The sequence below is a fragment of the Opisthocomus hoazin genome, chromosome 18 (genome assembly GCF_030867145.1).
Source record: "Opisthocomus hoazin isolate bOpiHoa1 chromosome 18, bOpiHoa1.hap1, whole genome shotgun sequence".
Classification (NCBI taxonomy): Eukaryota; Metazoa; Chordata; class Aves; order Opisthocomiformes; family Opisthocomidae; genus Opisthocomus; species Opisthocomus hoazin.
Genome location: NC_134431.1, coordinates 13,957,868 through 13,970,984, shown reverse-complemented (window position 1 = coordinate 13,970,984; position 13,117 = coordinate 13,957,868). Strand labels below are relative to the sequence as shown.

The 13,117-nt window shown below is 41.5% G+C and overlaps 2 protein-coding genes across 5 annotated transcripts in view; one reads left to right on the top strand and one right to left on the bottom strand.

Annotated features, from left to right (window-relative positions):
* The window catches only part of RAB22A (RAB22A, member RAS oncogene family), a 21,752-nt gene extending 20,097 nt beyond the window's left edge, over positions 1 to 1,655 (bottom strand). Inside the window, exon 1 of the mRNA XM_075439015.1 lies at positions 1,266 to 1,655. Coding sequence (XP_075295130.1) covers positions 1,266 to 1,301 — 36 coding nt within the window. The 5' untranslated portion in view covers positions 1,302 to 1,655. The remainder of the gene's footprint in view (positions 1 to 1,265) is intronic.
* Positions 1,632 to 13,117, top strand: part of LOC104328794 (serine/threonine-protein phosphatase 4 regulatory subunit 1) — a 27,064-nt gene continuing 15,578 nt past the window's right edge. For 2 of the 4 annotated variants that reach the window (XM_075439011.1, XM_075439014.1), the window contains exons 1-7: positions 1,657 to 1,712; positions 1,835 to 1,879; positions 8,955 to 9,087; positions 9,397 to 9,503; positions 9,977 to 10,119; positions 10,413 to 10,559; positions 12,960 to 13,067. In XM_075439011.1, the coding sequence (XP_075295126.1) occupies positions 1,706 to 1,712; positions 1,835 to 1,879; positions 8,955 to 9,087; positions 9,397 to 9,503; positions 9,977 to 10,119; positions 10,413 to 10,559; positions 12,960 to 13,067 (690 nt within the window). In that variant the 5' untranslated portion in view covers positions 1,657 to 1,705. Of the gene's footprint in view, positions 1,713 to 1,834; positions 1,880 to 8,954; positions 9,088 to 9,396; positions 9,504 to 9,976; positions 10,120 to 10,412; positions 10,560 to 12,959; positions 13,068 to 13,117 lie in introns of all 4 variants that reach the window. The other 2 variants (XM_075439012.1, XM_075439013.1) reach the window with 2 other exon arrangements.

The window sequence follows — 13,117 nt, the reverse complement described above, 5'->3', positions numbered from 1 at the left end:
GAAAATTCCAGGGCATGTATTTGCACCACTGACTCCACAGTCAAATAAAAAGATATATAGAAGGCATATTTAGGAGTGAAATAACTCAACAAACTATTACCAGTGAAACTGTTCCAAATAGCAGCTGGACATTTTAAATGGTCATTTAATTAAGACAGGTGAAGACAAACTTGTTGCTTTACATCTCCTGAGTCATTAAAATTTTAATGAAAAACACTTGGGCAACTGCTTCACTGAAAATTACGTTTATGCCATACATGCATTTTCTTGAATCTTCTGAATACTGTAGTAAATTTAGGTACAGAACGTATGTTTGTGTTTATCTTTTCAAGCTGTTTTCCTCTGAAGATAAAATCATATTATCTCAGTTCTGTATTTTACGCTGTTTACAGCCTCAATAAGCAGAGCAACTCTTAAAAAGAGAAACACAGATGCAGATCCTGACTCCTGGAGTTCAAGGACCAGTTTTCCTAGGTGCTTATTTTCCTTTTCTTACATGATGAAAGGTTTCTCGGGTCGGGTGAAGGCGAACAGTACCTAGTAGTTACCCCAAATGCCTTTATAAGATCAAGAGCACAGGAACACATTGTTTTCCCTCTGAAAGGCAGTGTGGCCATTTAGAAGCAGAAGACAACTCTCCAGCCATACTCTGTGCCACACACGATTTACACACAGGTGGAGACAACTCCACCTGTTCAACCTGGGGCTCTCCAGGGAAGCCTCCAGACAAAACCAGGCCCACAAACAGTTTTGTAGCCTTTTACTTTTTTAAAGCTTCTACTTCAGTCGGCTTAATGTCTCCTTCCATCACCTACAACACTTACGACACTTTTAAATAGAATGTTTTTAAAAAAAAAGTTCAGGCCCCTCCCCCTCGAGTTTGAATTCAGGTGCTTTTATTTATTTATCTTGTGAACTCCAAGCCCGAAACAGCTTGCGAGGAAGAGGGAAGCACACACTAGATGATCCTGCTTCCTCTCTTTCCTTTCTTAAAGCAAAATACCGAAAAAAAGCGGAGCGATCTCTACCTCTGGAAAACGCCTCTCCCTCCGGAGGGGAAGGCCCTTCCGCCCGCCCGGTCTCCTCAGGAGGCCGGGCAGCCGCGGCGGGGGCGAGGCCCACCCTTCGCCCAGAGAGAGGGCCCCCACCCTCAGAGCCTCGCCGGGGCTCACGCAGAGATTCGCCATCACCAGCCAGAGCCTTCCAAGCCAGCCCTTCAGCAGCCTCCCTCCCTCCGGCCCGCGCCGGGGCCCCGCAGCACTTACCCCCAGAAGGCAAACTTTCAGCTCCCTCAGAGCCATGGCCGCGCAGGCTGCGCCTTTAACGAGCGCCTGAGACGCAGCCCAGAACGATCATAGCCCTTCTCGAGGCACGCGTGCACCCGAGGCCCGCAGGGGCAGCCAGCCCCCCGCCTCCCCTACACCGTGGTTACCAGTAAACCTTCCTCCTCGGGCTCCGCGGACACGGCGCCATCTTGGGCCGTCCGCCGGAGTCACCTGACTACCCCCCCCCCCCCGCCGCCGTGGTTTTCTTCTCTCTCAGGAGGCGACGGCGGCTGCTGAGGGGCGATTCGCCCCCCGGCAGCGGATGTTTATTAAACCGGTGGCGTTTCGGCTGCGTGGGGGCTGGCCCGGGAGCAGGAAGTACCGGCGGCTCCTCCCTTTGCCCTCTCACTCCCCTCCTCCTCGCCCATGTCCATTCCAAGATGGCCGGTGAGTGGGGCTGGCGGGCGGGCAGGGGGTGCTGGGGCGGTTGGTCTGGGGGCTGCCGGCGTCCTCGCCGCAGCCCTCCGAAACCAACCACCCCGGTGTCTCTTTTCTGTTTTTGTTCGTAGGGATCCCTTTGTATTTTGTGGATTTGCAGGATGACTTAGATGATTGTGAGTAACTGTTTTTTATTTTTCTGCTCCCTGTTCAGGCCCTCCCCTGTTCTCGCCCCCCGGGGGTCCTCCTGTCACCCTCTCTCCCTCCCCGCGTTTTTATTCGGGTTGGGGCGAAGGGCGGACGCTGGGGCCGGCTGTGCTGGTAGCTGAGGGCTCCCGGGGCGCGCTCGGAGCGCGTTTGCGTGCCGGCAGGAGCGCAGGGCGGGCGGGGACGCTGGCTCGCGCGCTCCCTCAGCCGCGGGCCCCGCCGTGTTTCACGACCCTTCGGCCCCGGGACGGGCAGCGGGGTTCTGCGGGCCAGCCGCCCTCCCGCCGGGGGAGGAGGAGGACCCGCGGGCGGGAGGCGGGCAGGCCCGGGGCGGCGTCTGGGAGCTGGCCTCCCTAGAGACCCTCGCCGCCGTTGCCAGTGGCCGCTGGACGGCTGGGCTCAGGGCAGGCAGCCGCTCCGGTAGCGGCCCGCGGTGGGGCCCTAGGAAAGGAAAACGGGTCTGGCGGCGGCGGTTTCAGGGGTTAGCTCCGGTAGAAGTTAGCGTCGAGTAGCCGAGGGACTTCCCAGCTGCGGTAGCTCTAACGGGTGACGCTTTGAACTGCTGTGGAGGCTGGAGGAGGCAGCGCGTTTTGTCGTTCCCGCTCCCTGCGGGACGGTGCTGGCGGCCGCGGGAGCGAAGGGGAGACCGCGGCTGTGCTGCCGTGGGCTGGTCCCGGCCGGTGGCTTTGGGTTAAACCCCGCGTCGGAGGCCGGGGAGCAGCTCCGCCTCCAGCCGGTGTGGTCCGGAGCTGTGTTGCAGGATTAGAGCTGAGCACCTGGCAGATGGCTGGTGGGAAGTGTTACCTAAGGAGATAAGTCTTTGTCCAGTGGTTGTATGAACTTGTATTGCTTTGGAAAGCAACTGTGTGTGGGATGGTTTCTCTTTGGATGCTGGACTGTTAAAAGAAATAAAAACTGGTGCTTGAATTTTTCTTGTGAGATGCTGTATTTGTTTATCACCAAATCATTATCGCTTAATAGTACTTGAAATTGTGTAATAGGTGGATTCCCCCCAGTCTAGCACGAATAAGCTAATTTAGGAAGGAGGTGGTCTTCAGGAACACCAGGGAAGATGTTGGAATACAAGTGCGATCTGAAGTATTCCGCTGGAAAGATGTGACATCGCTGCTGCGGGCAGGAAGCCGTTTTGTGGGATTTTGATAGTTGCTGTGCTTAGATGTTGTTGCTCTCACTCAGTCTTTGAGGTTTCTGCATTTCACTACTAGGTAGCAAAAAAAGCTGCCATGCGTCATTATATTTTGAGTAAGTTTTAGAAAGAAAAGTTTGGGATCTTTTGTGATGTAAGTGATGTATAAATTGTGGGATTGTGTATGTAAGAGTTTCTTGGCTTGTTTTATGTTTGTTTTTTTGTGTATTGCAAAGTATCTTTAATATTTCTCTTCCATAGATAAATTGTAACTGTGAGTTTTAAAGAATGCAAAACAATTAAAAAGCAGCTTCCTTCATTGATACACTTACCTATTTGAAAAGCTAGAAATCTAAAAAAAAAAATGTAAGAAGTGTGATCGATAGTACTTGAAATATATGGATTTAATATATAAGGAGGTAAAATTTTGAGAACACTGTAAGAAGTTGCTTAAAAAGAGGTACTAAAAGTTATTACTTACTGCCGTAAGTCAATGTGAGAAGTTTGTGAGAAGCCATCACCTTGGGTGACAAAAAGCATGTGTGCATTGAGCAGCATTTAAGTGAGAAGAAATTAGCTGATATATTTCAATGTGCTTACACTGATGTAAAGACTGTTTTGCAGTGAGTTACTCTAGCAGATGAGCCACAACAGTTGTTGCTGTAGGACCTTATTTAAGAGTTCAAAATACCTTTCTTTTGCTGCCCAAATTTAAAAATAAAACCCACACCAAACAAAATCCTTGATAGTACTAATGAATGTTTAGCCATTTGAATTGATTGGGTCCTTCTGAATTGCTTCCAGTTCCCTTTCCAAATTTCTCCTCTCTGTAGTAGGAACCCCCCGAAAACTAGTGTGTCATCTGAGTTCTGTTTGCTGAGTTTGTGGGGTGCAAGCAGCAGAAGTAAATGCAACCTTCCGCTAGTGTCCTGTTATGTGTATGGCCTTCAACCAGGGTGACCATAACCAGGAGTTCGGTGTTCGTTCTCTGTTAGTGTTCAGTATTTGGCTGTTTTGCTGACACTGTGAGTAGTGGATTTGTCCATTAAGAAGTTTGGTGCTTGTAGGCAAAACTATAGTTTGAGTAATGAAGTTAATAAAAATGTAAAGATAAAGTTTTGCCATAAGCAGTAATTCAGCCATAAGCTTTTTATGTGGGTAGCTTAAAATTTGTGGAAAAGAAATGATCAGTTGCAGGATGAACATGTAAACAAAGGAATGTGTGTTTTAGAGCATTATTGAAATCTTATTTTATGATTTTAAAATATTCTTTTATTAAGTTCATTAATTTGGCAATGCAGTTAGAGTTATGGCATTGAAAACTGTCTTCTGTTTGTGTTACAGCAGAGTTCAGACATCCCATCTAGACTGAGATATTGTGCTAATCCAATGACTAGTCTAGCAAAGAGTTGATGGTGCATTTTGGGGAAATCTCAGTGAAATAAATCACTGGAACCAAATTTTTGACTTTCTTAACTAAATTGGTGAAATAATGTTATGCATGTTGAAGGTCAGTTCCATTGAAACAAATGGAGAGACTGGGGGATTCCTTTGAATTTGGGTGAAAGCTCTAGTAAAATCTAGCTAAATTCATTGAGTACAACTTGAAACTTTTTTTTAAGGTGAGATACTGGCTCATCTGGAAAAATAATTAGCTTAATTATGCCCTTTATACAATAAACAGAATGTTTTTTAAGCATTGTTTTTCCTTCTAAAAACAACGGGAGAGAAAATGACCTCCTTGAGCTCATGAAATCACTCTGCAGTAGTATTTTCTGTTTTATGTTGGCAGAAGTGGACAGTGATACTAGCTAATGATGTTGAATTGCAGTTAAATCCTGTGACCTTGCAGGTGTTTCTTGTGGGCTCTAAGCAGCTTTTGAGTCTAGGCCAAACTGAGGCATGGTGAACTCAAGTTCAGCTGTGAATACTGTCACATTTATTCTTGTTTATATGTGGACAGTTTTCAAGCTTGCTTGTTTGATATTGTTAGAGGGAAAACACTGAATGTTTGATTCACCAACGAAAGAACATTAGATAAGTTAAGAAATACTAGTTCGTTATTTTTCTGTAATTTGCTTTCTAGTATTCTGATGTATTCTAAAACTTGAAAGTACCTATGGCTTCTTATGTTATGGAAAAAGAAAATTAAAATTCTTGAGAGAAGACAAAGTGGGTTCTGCCATGACTATTCCTTACTTATGTGTACTGAGAGTGTGGAAAAAATTTTGGGTATTTAACTCTCTTGATTGTGAGCATAACTAGTTTGTTCTGGTTTTGCTCTGGTCCTAGAAGCACTGGTGTGTGTTTAGCTAGTTTAAATGAATAATAGAACTACTACGAGTAGTAAAATTAGGCATGTTCAGCATGTGTACAAAATTGGTCCCAGGTGTAGTACTGTAGTCAAACTTAGAATGGAGATTTACTTCATTGTCATTTGAGTTGGTAGGAATTCTGAAGTATTTGAAGTGAACTGATGAGAGCCTTCATTTTTAAACTGTTTCTTAATTCAGGAACAAGTGGGCACTAAATATAGTTAATGGCAAGTGTATTGATGCTTTTTAAGCCCTAATAAATCTTTATTTGCGTAACAGATGGCTAGCCTGAAAAATTAGCTAGTGAAAGAGTGTCCAGTCTGTGTGGATTTATATGTATATGTGTACATTACAATAGCATAGATATAAGGATGGTCAGAGTCAAGTTTGGACATGGAGAGCTTGTTGTAACCTCAGAGGGAGTCCACAATCCTGCAAATGCTGTGTAACTTCCTGTCAGCTTTCAGTGATGCAGCAGGTTTCTTTTGAAGCAGCAAATACTGGATGCTACCTCTGTAGACACTGTGCTCGGTGGGAAAGCTAGCCCTAGAGCGTGTGGACAGATCGATCCCAGATAGATTCGTGCAATGTAAATTATATACACTTGTGCAGATGAATGTTTTGAACCTGACAGAGCATAAAAATATATATAAAGAGCAGCCATTAGAAATAATAATGACTAGTTAAATGGAAATAGGATGTCAGTACAATATGTAGTCATTATAAAAAGCCATGAATAGTTATCCTATGTTTCTGGTCATGTTCACTTGTAATATCTGTGTATACATTTGAAATGTGAACATTTAGTCTAATTCCACAATTTTCTTTTGTTTGAATCCCATTGAACTTGTTGGTCAGAGTGTATTGTCCACAAGAATTGCAGAATTCAGAATTGCTCTGGTCTTCTAATTCATCTGGGTTCCTTGGAGGCTTTGTGCTTTCTTAAACCGGTGTGCTTTCTGTTTGTTTCCCTGAAGACCCAGGCAGAACATTTTGCTCCGTGTTCAGATGATTTCTTCTTTAAATGAACTGCATTTCTGAGAATGTTTTGGCATATGTTAAGTAATTGGAAAGCGGAGTTTTATATGTGAAATAGAAATTTTTCTGTAGGGGAAAAAGCTAAGGCTTGCTACCTCTTGGTAATAGAGGTTTTTCTAATATAAAAGTGATTTGTAATGGGTGGTGTTGTAGTTTCAAGCCAAAGTTCTTTGTGCTTGGTCTCAGATTAAGGGATTCTCTAGGGAAGATTGTTTGTAATATAAAACTGGTAAAGAAAGAGTGAGGGTAGAGCTGAAGCTTAATTATCCTGGTTAAGGTACAGCCAGTTCAATCGTGAAGAAATTGTTGTATTGGAGATCGTGGAATTGCATATACGCATACTTTAACCCACTGGCAGTTTCAGAGTGCATTATGAAATAATACTGACTTGCCTTTAAGATGTGCAAAAGCTTTGTACTGATTAGGGTGTTGTACTGGGAAGGACTGTAATTTTTTTTATTAAACCAGAATACTGAAGATAGGTATTATATATTACTTTACATACACATTATTGAATCTTCAAAGTGTGTCAGTGGGAGCAGGTATTCCTGTTCCTGCCATTTTACAAACAGGGGAAACAGGTGCTATAAATTAGTTCTGGTTTGCTTTTGGTTATTAAGCCAAAGGTCTGCTATTTTTTAACATTCAGGCTCCAAGTCAGTTCCACTGCCTGAAGACAGGAGGCATCTGCCAGTGGAGGTGTAACCTGGAGTGCCTAGATTGTGGTGTCTTAGACACAGTTTCAAATACAACTTACTTGGCTTGTCATTATGCTTTCAAGTTGTTACCAGTTTTGTGCTTTCTTTACCGATTTTAATACCTAATATTGTGTCCTGCCAAGTCAGAAACTGGTGTGTTGTCTTCAGTGGTTGTCACTCTCAGCACATACTCTGGTTTGAGAGACTACTGCTTGCATCTGAGAAGCAGTATTGGCTGAATTTGAATGTAGTTAAGTATGATCACAGTTGCTATGTTGTTTATGTGAAAGAAGTGTGCATAATTCTTGGAGTGCTTGGTTGGGAAAGTTGTAAACCCAGAGCAGGAATATTAACTACTCTAGTGCAACTCTTTCTGTGGATTTCATTGCTGTATGTATTCCTGTATCTGTTGCTGAAATGAGAGAGTTTGTGTTGCAGGCAGGTTATTTCATAGAATCGTAGAATGGTTTGGGTTGGAAGGGACCTTAAAGATCATCTTGTTCCAAACCCTTGCCACAGGCAAGGGACACCTTCCGCTAGACCTGGTTGCTCGAAGTCCCATCCAACCTGGCCTTGAACACTGCCAGGGAGGGGGCAGCCACAGTTTCTCTGGGCAACCTGTGCCAGGGCCTCACTGCCCTCAGAGTAAAGAATTTCTTCCTTAAATCTAATCCAAATCTCCCCTCTTTCGGTTTAAAGCCACTACTGCTTGTCCTTGCGTGCTCTTGTAAAAGTCCCTCTCGGGCTTTCTCACAGGCCCCTTCAGGTACTGGCAGGCTGCTCTAAGGTCTCCCCGGAGCCTTCTCTTCTCCAGGCTGAACAGTCCCAACTCTCTCAGCCTTTCCTCCCAGCAGAGGGGTTCCAGCCCTCCGATCATTGCTGTGGCCTCCTCTGGCCCCGCTCTAACAGGTCCAGGTCTGCCCTGTGCTGAGGGCTCCAGAGCTGGACGCAGGACTCCAGGTGGGGTCTTGCCAGACCAGAGGGGCAGAATCCCCTCCCTTGCTGGTGGCTACGCTGCTGGGGATGCAGCCCAGGATCTGATTGCCTTTGTTTTAATGATTAAAAAGGATTAAAAAAAAAATTGGGGGGGGGGAAGCAGTTATCCTCTTCCTTCTCCTCTTTACAGGTTTCAGGCAAAATGTGAGACTGTGATGCATGCAACTGGATTAGGTGCCTTATAAGACTCGGTGGGACAGATTTTAACAATTGGTATAGTAGTATTTTGTTAAAACTCTCAAACTGCAAATACAAAAAAGGTTTTAGAATAGTGGATTTGTATGGGAAAGTCTATAGTTGGTGTGTCTGCAGTAGAAAGCTCCCAGTATGTTCACAAGTAATGTAAAGTTGAAGTTTTTCCCAGAGTTACTAGTCTGATTTAGACGTATGGAAATCAGTAACTACAGTGAGATAAACGTGTGCAGTACACTGGGTTTTTCTGTTATTGTTAAAAATTCAGTTTCTTTTAATGGGACTGATTTTTCTTTTGAATTTGTTTGGCAGTTTGTGGCATGTAATTTTCTCAGCTGAGCTCTCTTAACATGTAGTTCATGTAGTTAGTCCACTCAGATTGTGAAATAAAATGTGTTAAAAGCCAAGGATTTTATGGCAGTTGAAATGAATTAAATGTGTTACATGCAAGTGTTGCTTTTGACTTCATTAGGCTGAACATATGATCTTTTTGTAAGCTGTTTACAGTGACATACAGACACTTTTTTTTTTTGAAGAATAGCTCTAAAAAGAAATAGTTATTGGTATAGTGTGTTTTACACTCTGACATCTCTTGCTGACTCTTAGTTTTTTTTTTTTTTTTTTTTTTTTTTTTGGGTTACTCTTCTTGTCTTTCAAGTTGGGTTTGAAGATTATGGACCAGACTGTGATAGCATGAGGATAACAGCATTCTTGGATATTCCTGGACAGGATAATTTAAGTCCACTGGCTCGTCTAGAAAAATATGCCTTCAGTGATAATATATTTAACAGGTACAGCAGCTGCACTTGATGATAACCTGAGTCTGGTAGCATTGTGGGTGTTAAGGTGTCATAACATGTATTATCATTCTCCTATGTGCATGCTTCATGTCATTTCTGTTTGTATAATTTTTATATAAGATCTCTCAACTCACCTTTGTTTTGTTGGGATGGGAAGAAACTATATAACTTATATGTCTGAATGTTCAGGGAAGAATTTGATCTTTTTAAGGTGCACATTTACATTTGATAAGTTCTCCTTGCAGCCCATCTGTATGTCATTGGCAGGATATTAAGGCAATTAATATGTTTTCTCCACAGGCAAATTATTGCCAGAGGTCTTTTGGATGTCTTTCGAGATTTCAGTAATAATGAAGAAGACTTCCTGACTGTAATGGAAATAGTGGTCAGGCTCTCTGAAGATGCAGGTTTGAATGTTTCTTTGTGTGTTTTGTTTTTTTGTGTTTTTTTTCTTTGATTTTGAAGTTTTTTATATAGTAGGTGTATAAGTGAAAGCCTCTTACTTAGTATAAGGCCCAAAGTAGTATTTCCAGGGAGTTTATTACATCTGAATGTGTGGTGTATGTGGTGCAGAACAGTTGTATGCTTTAATACTTCATGTGCATACATTCATGGCAATTGGGTTTTCTAGCTAGTGCTCTCATTTTATCAGATTTATTTGGGAACTGATCCCAAGTCTGTGGACTGTAATGTGTGTAAGACTGTTCTATTTTATCCAGCTTTCCTTTAAGAACAGGCAATCTCAGTGGTGATATTTCTGATGTTTTGAGACTTTCTGTTTTCCTCTATTGTGAAATATTAAACAGGAAAAGCTACCTTTTTCATAAGGTACTTGATTTTGTATTTACTGATGTAGTTTTGACTTTCTTTTTATTACTAGAACCAACTGTACGTACAGAGCTGATGGAACAAATACCTCCTATTGCCATTTTTCTGCAAGAAAGTCGACCTAAGTTCCCAGCAGCATTTTTTGAATACCTTATGCCCATAGTAGTGAGATACCTCACAGATGTTAACAATCAGGTAGGAAAAACAGACTACATGAGTTGAATCATTGGAAAATTCTGTGTGGTTCAGTGAACTTGAGGCATTGGTGAGAAATAATAGGAAAGTCTATGTTGATGGATACCTAGTTTTTATATAGTGCTTTGTGTTTATTGTTTTCAGCACACTTTGCTAGGGAGGTCTGAATAATTCTTTTTTTTTTAACTTGTATCTGTGTGTTCATTTAAAACATACCTTTTGTGGCTCTCATATCAGTACATGTTGTCTTTACAGCAATGTGCTTTTTTTGTTTTGTTTGTTCGTATTAATAGGTTAGAAAGGCAGGTCAAGAAGCACTGCTTATACTGCTAGAACAAGATCTTGTTACTCAGAGTGACATTGAAAATAAGGTGTGTCCAATTCTGTTGGACCTCTCTGCTCCTGACAGTGATGATGAGTACAAGGTGGAAGCCGTGAATGTAAGTGAATTTGGAAGAAATATTGCATCTTTACTTTTTTTTCTTTCTCGATTGCTTTTGTTCTCTGTCTTTCAGTAGTGCTACTATAAAGCTTTTGTAGAATAGAACAACTTTGTGTGATATTTTCATGAGCATAAAACCCAGAGTTACTTGCATTCTCAGTGTCCGGAGAGATCTACATTAATCATTGAGCTTAAACTTTCTATACCATTACTATTTCAGTTTGTTTTATTCCTCCTCTACTTGTTAGTTTCTCTGTTGTGAATTGAAACTGCTGTTGTGATACAGTTGAAGCTCAAGTGTGCTAAGCTGCTAAGCCTTGAACTTGTAGGTTGCTTAGTCGTGTGTAGTGTTGAGCATCACTGAAACAATATGAATTCTGAAAGAATTTGACCAGGGTCAGAAATTGATGCACCGTACTAAGAAGTTAAAAATTATCTTAACTGAATTCAAGAAGAAAACAAGGTTGTCCTGAGGACTGTTGTACTGAGTACTGTTTATTAATGCCTTTGGCTAAGTGTACAGGCACTTTAGGTAAGCTTTCTCTAGGTCCTAGACCTTTTGTGTGATGCAGAAATCTGGGCTTCTGCATCAATAAGTGCTTGGGGAATCTTTCTGAAATAGTGCTTCTTGAGAATTGAGCTATACAGTACGGTAATCGGGAACAAGAGTGTTATTGTATGCTTAAAAATGTAAAGTGTCGTATCTTCAAACTTAGAAGTTATTTTCTCCAAATGATGTCAGACTTTTTCCTATAGATGATTGATGATATATTGAGTACTTGAGTATTAACAAGAACTACCGTGCGTTTCCATTTGTAACAGTAATTGAGATCAGGTCCAGGAATAGTGCTGGCATTAAATAAAATAAGCAATCAAACCTTTGTGTTTATTCATTATTGTATTTGAATTTTTTAGTTTAACACAGTGAATCTTTAATTTTTATTCTGAATTTTTGAGACGATCAGGTTTAAAGAGACAGTCTTTATACTTCAGAATGCTAAAATGATTGTCAAAATGGTAGCCAAATAACTTTAAAATGCAGTTGGTTCTTGGCAGCCTTGCTTTAATTCTAAAGATCATTGTGAACAGTTTCTTTACATTTGCTCTACCGGGTTTCACATTAATGTTGTAAAAGTATGAATGATGACCTGATCTTAAGCATTTTGAAAAAAAAAAAACATTCCCTGTTCACTTTCAAGTAATCGGTTTACTCCACAGAAGAGTGCTGGTGTGTAATTACATTTCAGCATGGATATCTGACGTTTGACCTGTAAAATAGTTTTACCAGCTAGATTTTCCTCTTCCTTATTTGGGAGTTGGGTATTGCTTGGGCAGTTTTCCAGGGTGACATCTGAGCACCAGATGCCTTTTAGGAGCTTGAAAATTTGTAGGAAAGTCCTTAAAGAGTGTCTTCCTTAGTTCTTATTTAGCATTCTGTTACAAAGGCAACCATTTCTAGGAGTAAAACTTATTTTTGTGGAGGTACAAAGGTTCAATAATTTTGGAAAAATAAAAATAGATGAGTACTGTTAATCTGACAACACTTGTTGCAGTCCTGGTGCTGCAGGCGAAACAGTTGAGCAGAAAGGTGCATGGGAGCCCCTTCCTTTTTACTGTTGCAAATATAAGAATTACAGGAAGTTATCCCAGAAAGTGGGAGCTGAAAGGAAATGTACGATGCAAAGCACCTAATTTTCACAGCAGAAACATGGTTTTTAATGGTAGTTAAAATTGACAATTTAGCTTTCTCCGAGGAACTAATGAGCATGTTAGCTTTAATTATGCGTGATGTGAACTCCTAAAATTTCTGAGGATGATTCCTGTAAAGTGTGCATTAGCTCGTATACAGCTTTTTGTCTTCCTCCCTCTTTTCTCTACAGTTGTATGGCAAATTTCTGTTTTATCATGTTGTCTGAGCCTTTAAGGACCTGGGGCTGTGCTTGTTTTTAAGTATCTGCACAGTCCTGGTAAAGCCGAGGGGCTTATTGCATGGTTAAGCTTGAGATATTTCTAGTGGGCTTAAAGATTGTGATTTTGTGTGCTGCCTAGTGCAATGGAACTCTTGTCTTCCCTGTACATACTGTGTATGCCATGTTGCAAAACACCTTGGAAATGCATGTATTGGTAAAAGTCTATTTAACCAGATAAAAAAGATGATGAACTATGTGCAGAAATGTTATATTCAGGCACAGTGGCATAGAATTATTTTAAATAAAAACTGTATTTGTGCTTCTCATAAAACAGGTGTATGAAAATATGAATAATGTATAGCACTTAAATCTATTTGATAGTAGTTGGTCTCTTGCTCTCAGGGGTAGTTTTTAGGATGAATATTTGGCTGTGGTTACAAGCTTTATAATTTTCTTTTCCTTACACTTATCCGCATCTTCATTTTTAGATAATCTGTAAAATGGCTTCTATGTTGAGCAGAACAACAGTTGAGCACATGCTGCTTCCTCGTTTCTGTGAACTGTGCAGTGATGGGAAATTGTTTCAAGTCCGAAAGGTTCGTGTGTTTTCAACCCTAAACCACTTAAAAATGAATTTGTATGTTGC